Source organism: Alligator sinensis, unplaced genomic scaffold (genome assembly GCF_000455745.1).
Source record: "Alligator sinensis unplaced genomic scaffold, ASM45574v1 scaffold780_1, whole genome shotgun sequence".
In the NCBI taxonomy this organism is placed as follows: Eukaryota; Metazoa; Chordata; order Crocodylia; family Alligatoridae; genus Alligator; species Alligator sinensis.
In genome coordinates, this window is record NW_005842144.1 from 1,744,233 (window position 1) to 1,755,288 (window position 11,056).

The following is an 11,056-nucleotide window of genomic DNA, read 5'->3' on the forward strand; positions in this document are numbered from 1 at the left end:
TGCCTAGATGAAATCTACCCATCTGTATACTTAAGGATTTCTAATGTGTTTAATTAAATACTGTTAGGCTAGCTAGCAGGCTGCCTGAATTTTGCTATACTGTATTGTTTCAATGTGTTCTTCAAACCCACATTTATATGGGGAAGGCAATGTCCTTACAATATATGCAGTATGCAAATAGATTTTGCTGTCCTTTATACATGATGTATGATATATGTTTAGCCCTATGCCTTAGAAGGGTTTACTCCAATAAAACTGCACCCAGTAACATTTCCCCTCAGGCATATATCTGACATCATTCAAGCTTAGGTACTTAGACATCTCCTTTCTTTATCATTTACAGTTCTTTTTGCTAGATCTGATTATGCTAGATCTGATTATAGCAAATCTTTCTCCTCTTCTTCATCTCTGGTTTTGTGTGGATCTCATAAAATACTTACGCTGTTCATATGCTCAACTGATTGTAAAATGTTCAAGTAAGCTATTTTATCTGTGTTGCTGTTTGTCCAGTCTGATATTCATAAGACTATTTCGTTGCTCATTATAATGTTTCAGGCTTGCTTTTTCCATTTTCCCCAAATAACCAAATGGCCACAGCCTTAGATCCATCTCCAGCCTTTTGAGCATATCACATATCATATTTTTCTAATGTTGTTATTTAAAAATAAATAAATTTAGAAACAGATGCTTATCCAGGACAAATTTAAATTAAAAACATGACCTTTGGGTTTGAAGTTTCTTAATGAAGTTGACTTTCTAATAGCCCAAGAAATCTGATTCTGTAGCTTTAGACTGGCTGAAATCCTGTTTTTCCTTGTATTTATATCTGTAAGGATAGTTGTTTTAAGGAGACCTTTGGCTAGATGAGCGAGGAAAGCAAAAGAAAAAGCAACTCTAAAGCTCAAGCCGGACTGTCATTTAGAGGAACAGGAATGGTTTTCTCCAGAACAGTAAGTGTTTGGGTTTAGGGAGGGAGCAGGGCTGCGACAAGCTTTGAGCTGATAAAAATGAAATGTTCAACACTCACATTTGTTACATCGGCAATAATGATTTCCTTGAACCCTTGAAAGACTGTGCAGTGCAATGCAAGTCCAAACACTTTGGATGCTGGTCTTGTGTCTGCATTTGTGCGCACTTAGTCATGGAATCAGACAGTATCAGTGTAAGATTATGGTGTGTAATGAGCACCAGCAGGAAGTATTCTTAAAGAAGGATAAAGGGACATTTTGTTTCAAAATTGCTTGAGTTAGGTACTTTTCAAAATAGAATTTAGGCTTTAAGTCATTTAGGTGCTTTAGAAAATGTTATCCTTTGTCTTTAAGTCTTATCCTTAAAATCAGTGTAATATACTCATTTCAGAATTGGAAGAGTTTTTATTAGTTCCTATTAATCTATGGGATTTGCCTGTGCACACAGGTACGGACATCATTCAGTTCAGTCCCAAAATTAAATACATTCTACACAAATTCGTTGTCTCCTCACTTCTATTATGGAAAACGTATTGTTTTGAGAGAGAATCCTAAAACTTTGCTTGCAGGCAGGGATATTTACACTAATGAGAAGCTGCCGTAGCATTTTTACTTTTCTTCATAAATCATATTTTTTGTTACTCCTATTTAAGATCTTTCCCTGATTTGTGTTGTATGTACATTCTTCCTGCAAATATCAAATCATCCCTCCCTTTTATTGACATTGCATCAGGGCTGATGGGACCAGTATGAGGTCAGTAGCTTTCTGCCTGTTTTCTGAAATTGCACTGGTCCTAAGGCTAAGTGCAGGCATTTAGCAGGGTTAGGAAAAGGTTAGAACGGGTTCAAAATGACCATTTGATCTAATTTAGTTTCTCCAGTGCAGACCTTACAATTATGCCCAGTCTCAGTGATTGGAAATCAGTCTAAACCCGTAACAGTAAAGAAGTTCCATGCAAACAGACCAGTCTAAAAATGGCTGAACCTGGTCTAAGATAGACCTGGATCGATGTACACTCAAACTTAATTGAACTAGGTTAGACCGGTGAATTGAACTTCTGTACAGTTACCTGTGCAGCCCCAGGGCTGGGAAAGCCCAGCAGCCAGCCCTAGCGCTAGGTTTGTGCTTTTGTGACCTCCCCCCTCCCTCCCCCACCCCAATCACCAGGCTATTTTAGTCCTTGGTGCCGCCAGTTTTAGACATGTTCACCACTGCTGGGAGCCAAGCAAATGAGTATTGGTGGGGGAAGTGGTGGTGGGGATGGGGGTAGATTCTCTGGGGGAGTTAAAAATAGCCTTTGGTCCCGCCAAACCTCCCATGGACCCCATGAGCCTCCCTGATCCCACCAAACCCTCCTGGACCCCAGCAACCCCACGCAGACCTGATCCCCCCCACAGATGCCACCTGCTCCTCCCACATACCCCCACAGATCCCACCTGCTCCCCTCTCCCTCCTGCGGTTGCCACTTTCCCCTCCAAACCTCCCAAGTCCCCCCATCCCTCCCACAGATCATGCCTGCCCCCTCATCCATCCCAAAGTTGCCACCTGCCCTCCCATCCCCCCCATTGATGCTGCTGGCCCCTTCCATCCACCTGTAGGTCCTGCTTGCCCCCTGTGCCCCACAGCCCTCCCACTAACCTCCCCATCTCGAATTACCTTAGATCGGGTGGCCATTTTTAATATTTTTAATGCATTCTAACCCCCTCCCCACCCCTCCTCGAATGTCTGCATTTAGCTTAAATGTTCCATGTGATTTTTGCACAGCATGGGCAGCGAACGATACATTGTTTGGGAACTCCCTTTTCTTTGGTACAGACATGCATTGATTGTTTCACCATATAAGTCAATCAGGCTTTAGTCTGTCACAGTATTTTTAGTCTCCCGTGGTCCCTAGATCTCTATTCTTATGTTATAACGCTTTCCACAGCTGACTCCCTGCCCCCCCAGTCCCAACTTGATCTCCTTTCTTCCTTTGACTTTGTAAGTTCATCCAATAACAGCTGTAGATTTTTCTGTGATATTTTTTTTTTCTAAAAGCATTTGTGTTCCTTTTGGTTGCACAAAAAATCCTTTGATTCCTTCCAAAAAGGAACAGGATTTCCCCTTTCTAGTTAAGATTAAAGATTGTCAGCTACTGGAGTGATAGCATTGTGCAAGGAGAAAGGTGTACGGGGGCTGTCTTGTTGACCATGCCGCTTCACTGCGCTGTGTACTACAAAACTGAGCTGGCCATTGTAGCTGGGCAACGTGATTCTCCTCCCACAGATTTCTTCTATGCCCTTGATTAAGTCACTCCTGTGTGCTCAATCTCTCTCAAGGTATCTATGCTGAAGTCACAGCTGTGACCTCAGTGTAGGGTAGACATACTTGAGCTACCCTAGGTATCAGTAGCGGTCTAGCTGCAGTGGTGCGAGCTCAGCTCAGGCTGCAAAACCTGCCTGAGAAGCTAGGTAGATACTCAGGTAGTTAACCCATGCTGAGCTGAGGGCTGTAACTGCAGTGCAGATATATCAGCGGTTTCCCATCTGTAAAACAGGAGTGGTGGCACTTCTGTCCTTCACTGAGCTGTTGTGAGGATAAATAATTTCCAAGGTTGCAGGATGCTCAGATGCTGCACTAATGGCCATATCAGGACCTAAGATAGAAGGAGCCTGTGTACACATGCACAGACATATCTTTTGGTGCTAACTTTGCTTTTCTTATATATATAAAAATCACAGCATGTGCCGTGGGAAGAGGGGGTCCTTTAGATTCCTTCCTGCCCCTCCCCGCACACACTTAACTCCAGAAAGTCTGAAAGCTTTACTTTTGCTTATATTTTCATACAGATTTCCTTTGGAAAAGTCAGTGCCGGGACAATTTTTGTCTGAAAAATGAACTTTTTTGGAGCCACCGAAAACTGAGTTAGGATCAGAATGCATATAAGCTCACAACTGCAGCGATGGCTGTCACTCCTGATCCTATGCTAGTTTATTTTGTGGTCCTGTATTTATGCAGTTTCTCCAGACATTTTACACAGATCTGTGTCAAATATCATGCAGAGAGATACCATGATTTTGCTTCATTCATTATCCAGTTTCAGTTGGACAAGCTTGTCAGATGAGCATATGTATGCCAGCACACTATTGTCACTCTGGCCCTTGACAAAAATAAATAAGGGAGGGAATGTCTGTAAGCTATGGATCTATACATTTATTTTTAAATTAGCTAGCCTGCTCATGAGCCATTTCCTTACCCTCCGCTTCACCCCCACCCCGCTGCAGCATCTGTTTATAAGGACATTTTATACTGTTTCTAATTTTAAAAATTAATAGCAAGGGCTAGTGATCACATTCTCATTTATTAGATTATCACCACCACAGCCTTCTTTTTTTTTTTTTTTTTAACACATCATGTTGCTGCCAAACATCCCTGTTCTTGGCCAAAAGTGACATCTCCAAACTGGCAGTATAAAAATGGCATATGTAGAGAGGGTAAAATGTTCAGTATTTGCCTTCATTTCTTATTGGAAGTGTCACAGAATGTTCTGAAGAATGGCAACTAGGGAAGGCAATGAATTTGTTCCTATACTGGGTAGTGGGTTTTAAGTAAACTTGTTAATGCATGGCCTGGTTTGCAGGCCTTTCCTTTGCTAGTTACTGGCATAATTGCCTGTCATCATCTGATACTGGAACTGCTGGGGGCATGGTGGCTTGGATCATGAGTTAACTGCTAGGTATTGCCTTATGTACATGTACATCATGGCTGTCTACTGAATGAAACGTCAGGTATGCTCGTGTGTTGGGCTGGAGGGGTGATTCCGTCTAGTTAGCTGGTCCACAGAAGATGCATTATTAAAATTCATAGAGATTCTCCATTAGCTCAAATAGAAGAGGACACATTTCCAACCACCTTCTAAAACAGCCCACAAAGAGATCCCCTATACACATTGAGGAGGTGGAGAGTTGGGAACAAAATCATATACAGACAGAATTTTCTAGAGACAGTGTAATAGAGTACATATTTAAAATTGTAGATTTGAGATTATAGTCCCCCGACTAACTACAATTTATAAAGCATTTTATGCTACATCTTTTTAAAACATGAACTAAAAGTTGCTATAACCGTCCTTTAAAGTGTTTAACTCTTACAGCTCTATTTTTGGTGTTAAACTGCTGGTTTTCACAGAAAAACTTTGTACGCATTTTTAATTTTCTATTGCGCCAAATTTATTCTGTTTTTACTTTAGCATCTTTCACATACAAATTTGCCTCTGTTTTTGCCATAATTAAAGATGGCATAGGAATAGAAACAAAGGGCATCCGCGCTAAAAGGGACCTCATGAGATCTTCCACTCCAGCCACCTGCTTAAGGCAGGATTCTCCCCAACTGAACTACCCGAGCAGTCTTTGCAACTTGAATGTCAGAAGGGCCATGAAATTCCGTGTTAACAAAATACCAATATCATGAATTTCTAATGGTTCATTTTCCTTGAGAGCATCCTTTTCCTTTCTTCCTCTACCACCTCCCAAATATAAGAAAAAACTATTTAAACAGACTTGAATGGGGATTATTGAATCATATGCTGCTCTGGGCAAACTTTCTTCCATCCTAGTATTTCCTCAGATATAAGTTAGAATATTTTACTTGTCCTTTTTTTAGGAGTGCACCGATAAAGATTTTTTGGGCCGATACTGCTGGCTGATCATTAACAAGCCATATTGGCCGATACTGATCCGATTGCCAATATGCAGCCCGGCAGCTTGGAGAGCAGCATCCGTCTGGTAAGTCTGTTCAGAGGAAGCGGGGGAGGGAAGGGGTGTGGAGGGGGGGCGCAGATTGAGGCCCCCACCGGGAAGGAAGGAGTGGATCTGAGACAGGGGCAAGTGCTGCCTGGGCAGGGCAGGGTGCTGGACAGAGCCGCAAGTGGCTCATCCACCGGGCTTGTGGTGGGGGGGCAGCTCCCGGCGCTGCATGTACTCCTGGGGAGACCCAAGGGGCATGTGCTGCTTGGATCAGTGCATGGGGCAAGGGTGGACTGCCACTGCAGGCTGGAGCCAGGGGCAGCGCCAGGCTCTTCTCAGCAACGGGGTTGGGCCAGGGCTGTGCTTGGGGCAGGCGGTGGTGGCACTGGGAGGGGGAACCACCGGGGGGTGCTATGGAGAATTTTCGGGTGGCCATAGCTCCCCCTCCCCCAGAACCCCACTCCCAGTGCTACTGCCACCCACCCTCAGCACAGCCTAGTCTCCATGCTGGGAAGAGCCCGGCACCGCCCCCAGCTCCAGCCCGCAGTCACAGCCTGCCCTTGCCCCGTGCACAGATCTGGAAGGCACACATCCCCATGCCTCCCCAGGGTGCACGCAGCAGCGGAGCCACCCCCTCCCAGGTCCCCTGGATGAGCCACTCACAGCTCCATCCTGTGCGTCGCCCTGCCCCACCTGGCCAGCACCTGCCCCAGTCCCAGCCCAACTTTCTCCACAGGGCCACAGGGGCCTTGATCTGCCCCCCACCCACTCCTTCCCTCCTCATGCCCCATCCCTTCAACCGACTTAGCAGCCAGATGCTGCTTTCCAAGCTGCTAGGCTGGCCGTGTTCCTGCTGTTGCTGTGCACATGCACGCAGCATTTATCGGTGACATTATTGGCCACATCGACCAAAAAAAGCCAATTGCCAATAATGTCAATTTTCCTTTTATCAGTGCCAATACAGTATGGACCGATGTATCAGTGCACCTCTACCTTTTTAGTTTTATGAATTCTTAAATACAAATGGGTTTGACATCATTTTACTTTTATTATTAGAAATAATAACTTGGATTTTGTGATGCAAGTCAAGTAGATGAGTTTCTGCAATGAACCAGATGTCCATGATTTATTCATGCAAGTAAATGTATTTAGCGTTTATATTTATTGGTCTTCATTTCCCAGTGCTGTACAAACGTTAGCCAACTGCATTCAAAGGAAAAGATTATTCTCCCCATTTTACAGATAAGGAAGTGAAGGCCAAGAGGATTAAATAACTTGTTCAGGGCCATGCAGAGCATGTCTACACATGCTATTAATGTGATTACATAAACTCTGGTACAGTTTGTATCATCATTTATTGTTCCTGAGCACCACATTTACTTGTGCACCCAGGACTACAGCACATTGAGCTGGGTCGGAGCAGCCCTGGCTAGCAGGGAGCCCTGGGGCCAGCCTGCCTGGGGCTGCTTTGATCCCGTTCATTGTTCTGTACAGGGGCTGGCTGGGGCATGAGGATGCTCCAGTGTAGGGCTAGCAGGCAGGCAGCATTGAAGCACCCTCGTGCCCTAGCTAGCTACATCAGCATCTACACGTGCATTGCGGTGCACTGAATGTGATTACAAGCACTATCTTATGGCAGCATTCATTAGTTTACTGCAGCCTAATAGGGCCCCATATGTAGACACTGAGACTTTACTGCGGAGCTAATTAATCAGCTTCTCAGTAAATGTCTCATGTAAACACACCCGCAGTGTGCAATTGTCATAACTAGGATTAGATACTAGGAGTTTCTGAGTGTTTGCTCATGGTTGATGCAATCTGTGTCTGACACAGATTGGCCAGTTCTAAATTATGAGGAGGATGGTGTAGTCCTGCACGGCCATTTTTATAACTTGATAAGTTGGGTACAGTAAAACAGTTAATGCAGACAAATCAAAGTTATAAATCTAAGTCTAGCATTTGAATTTGGCATCTATTCGTGGGATCCATGTTTTAAAAGAACATTTGAAACATTGGAGGTGGTGCAAAAAAGATTCCAAAAGTTTATTTGTGGGCTGATTTTGAAGACTGTCCTATTAGGAAGCTGTTGCAAACATTGCTCTACCATCAGAGAATTTGAGTGGTAATTGCTTTTGCTTTGGTCTTTCATTATTTATGTGTTGTTGCTTCATACCCTGCTATATTGCTTGGGGGATGAGGTTGCTTAGAAAGTGGGGGGCCCCTGTCTCCAGACACATTTTGAGTTGTTGTCCTTTCACTCATTTGAAGTCTTAATTAAAATTGCCACAAACACCATTTCCCCTCTGGATTTTTGGCTTGACAAAGGAGTGAAATACTTTCTTTCATAATGTGGAACAAGCAACACTGAGACTGGCCTTAATGCTTATTAAGGTAGATTATTGTTTTGGGGCATCATTTGTAACACCTCTTTATCTTTAATATTTTAGACAAGCTCTCGAGTTCCCTTTGAGAAGCTTCTGCACTCAACCGAGATGTCACGGCACCACAGCCGGTTTGAAAGAGATTATCGCACTGGGTGGGATCGCCGAGAATGGAGCTCCAACGGGAATCATGTGAACAGCAGTAATTGCAACAATACAGTGAACAGCAATAGCAACAACAGACCAGGGCTTTTGCCTTTGCCAATTGTCCCCACTCGGCTACCTACGCCAACTACGGTTGCTTGCACCACAGTGAACAGCGATGTGATAACAAGTCTTGTGGCCAACTCATCTGCCGCTGCAAATACCAAAGTAAGAATTTACATATTTTCAGTAACATCATGTTACAGGAAACTCAAAATGGGGTAGCACCACCCCCTCCTCCAAGACCTCACATTCACGGGACACTCTGAGAATAAAAAATCCAATGATAATTTGCCATATTCCTTCCATGTTGGCTGTCATATATGCAGCCTGTGTAGCCAGGTCTCCTTCATGGTTTGGTGGTTCCTCCACTTGTGAGAGAACCATGAGTGGATGGAGAGAATAATCGGTTCCCTGTAACGTGGTACAAGTTGCTTCCTTTCTGTTTCTTTCTTGTAGCATGTTGTTATTAGTTTTGCTGTTGGGGCTGTTGCAATTTGTCCACAGATTTCAGGGTTTTCTAGGCAGAGTGGCAGTTTGCAATAGGTAATATACTTTTACATCTCAAAAGAGAGAAACAGCAAAGCGTATAACTTTTTTTAGCTGGCCCATGTGGACAACTCTTGCAGAGGTCTTTTCCTGAATGCCATTTGTAGTGTACCAAGAGAAGCAAGCAAATGTTAAAGACGAAAGAAAATCACTCGTGCGCTTATCGTTTTAACTGTGTATGAATATTGTGTATGCCTGAATAGGTGTGGTACCAGTTTTTTATTCATTTATTTTATTTTTTGATTTATTTATATAAGCTCTTCTTTTAGCTCTGCAAAGCAGGAATTTTTTAGTTCAGTGGAAAGTTGGGGTTTTTTTGCTTTCATGTGTATGAAACTGGCTATGAAAGCTGGGGAGTAGAAAGCTCTGGCAAATTGTAAAGGTGACCATGGCTTCAGCAAAGTGAGCCAGAAGCATTCCTGGTTTTCTTTTTATGATGTTTAAATTTTCTTTCAACTTAGTTTCATTTTAATAACTGCAACTGCCAAATAAAACAAACACAGACAAGGGGAACGGAGACAATAAAGTTATTTAAAGTAAGCCAAGAGCAAGCTGAAATTTTACTGCAGTACTGTACAATATTGATTTTTTTTTTTTTTTTTTTTTTTACACGGTAGGAAAACAAGGTCAGTGCTGTAGAAGGAAGCATTAGGCCAAAGTTTAAAGTGTGAACAGTTTTTTAAATGGTCTATGGCCTTTTCAAATTATTTTCATTTGAGCCAATCAGTTCCTGATCACAGTGAATTTGGCATTTCTCCAGATGTCACCCAAAATAGGTGCATTTTAGTCATGCTTTGCCTGGAGAAGATTATAAAGTAAGTTTTTAAGCCAGCACAGTGGTTTCATTTATCATGACCTCTGCTCCTGGGTATACTGTTTAAAGTCCAGCTGTTGGCTGTGCTTGATCAATCTTTGTTCCAGATGTTTAACAGTTCGTTGGAGGCTGAACCGTGTCAGTGAAGTGTGTGCTCCTTGGTTAGAAATCACCAACTTAAGTGCTTTGTGTCCCCATGCTAGATGTGAGGTAGTTTCTAAATTATTTTATTAGGCAATTTTCTGGATGAGTTTTACTAATAAGGAATTACTGGTAACTTTGGGAATACACAAGAGAGAGTGCAGGGGGTTTTTTTCATCAGGAAAGCTGCTAACCACCTATGAGAACTACCGTCAGGTTTTATGTATGCAAAATACTAGGGCCCCGCTCCCTCCTCTGCTGCTGAAGATCTGCTGAACAGTTGTAAAATCTATAATCATAGGGACTGAAGGGGAAAAAAACCTGATGACAAAAGTGGAATAGGAGTGTAAGTAACTGACTAAAAAGATGCTCTCTAGGGAGCTCCTAGCAAACTACATGAGACTTTCAACAAGGAAGAAACACATGCTCACGCTCTTTTTTTCCTACAGATATTCACAGGCGCGCGCACACGCACACACATGCACATGCCATATGTAGGGCTACACAGTTGTAGTTTACGCTGTGCTTCATCAGGCAATTAGCAGTTTTCCTTGAACAAGGAGTCTACCTTTGAACTCCAGATAATGATTAGCCATAAAAACTTAAATCTATTTGAATAGAAAAGCACAAACCAGAAGAAATTAAAACAAGAAAATATTAAGTTCTCCTAAGATGTCCCCACCTACTAGCTCCTGCAGCCTTTTTGTGTAGGCACTTTGGGCTAGATCCCATCTCACTTATTAGGCAGCACAGGCCCAAATCCTATTCCACCTTTAAGCATCTAAGTGCCACTTTGCCATGTAAAGGCAAATGCATAAGTAGTACTAAGTAACTAGATGCCATTTCCACAGATTTATAAATTGTCCTCCTTCTCCATCAAGGCAATCACTAGTGGTGGTGTCTGATGACTAACGTTTGGGGACCTATATGAACTTACAAAGTTTTTCAGGCAGAACAGGATTTCAACAGAGTGCAAGTGGCTGTAGAGGAGCCCTTCTGAGAGTATGACAAAGGACAAGTTTAATTGCACAGGTGAAAATAGGATCTAAAATTTACATAGTACTTAGACGGTCCAGATGGACTAGGCACAATCAAAGCGCAATCCTATTCCACCCCGCTTGAGTCCCCAAAGGGCCACTGATGTAAAGGATGAGGATCTGCCTGTTTCCTCTTTGCTGCTTGCTGTGACTTAAGATGCACACAGTCTTAAAGCGGGGATGGTGTGTTATCAAAACAAATATGTCAAGGCTTTTTTCAGCAACTGCAGCACAGTC

The 11,056-nt window shown here is 43.0% G+C and overlaps 1 protein-coding gene across 5 annotated transcripts in view; it reads left to right on the plus strand.

Annotated features, from left to right (window-relative positions):
- The window catches only part of KLHL29 (kelch like family member 29), a 568,419-nt gene that overhangs the window by 206,947 nt on the left and 350,416 nt on the right, over positions 1 to 11,056 (plus strand). For 2 of the 5 annotated variants that reach the window (XM_025206190.1, XM_025206187.1), the window contains exons 3-4: positions 839 to 950; positions 8,141 to 8,446. In XM_025206190.1, coding sequence (XP_025061975.1) covers positions 864 to 950; positions 8,141 to 8,446 — 393 coding nt within the window. In that variant the 5' untranslated portion in view covers positions 839 to 863. Of the gene's footprint in view, positions 1 to 838; positions 951 to 5,690; positions 5,733 to 6,749; positions 6,828 to 8,140; positions 8,447 to 11,056 lie in introns of those variants that run through there. The other 3 variants (XM_025206189.1, XM_025206188.1, XM_006025399.3) reach the window with 3 other exon arrangements.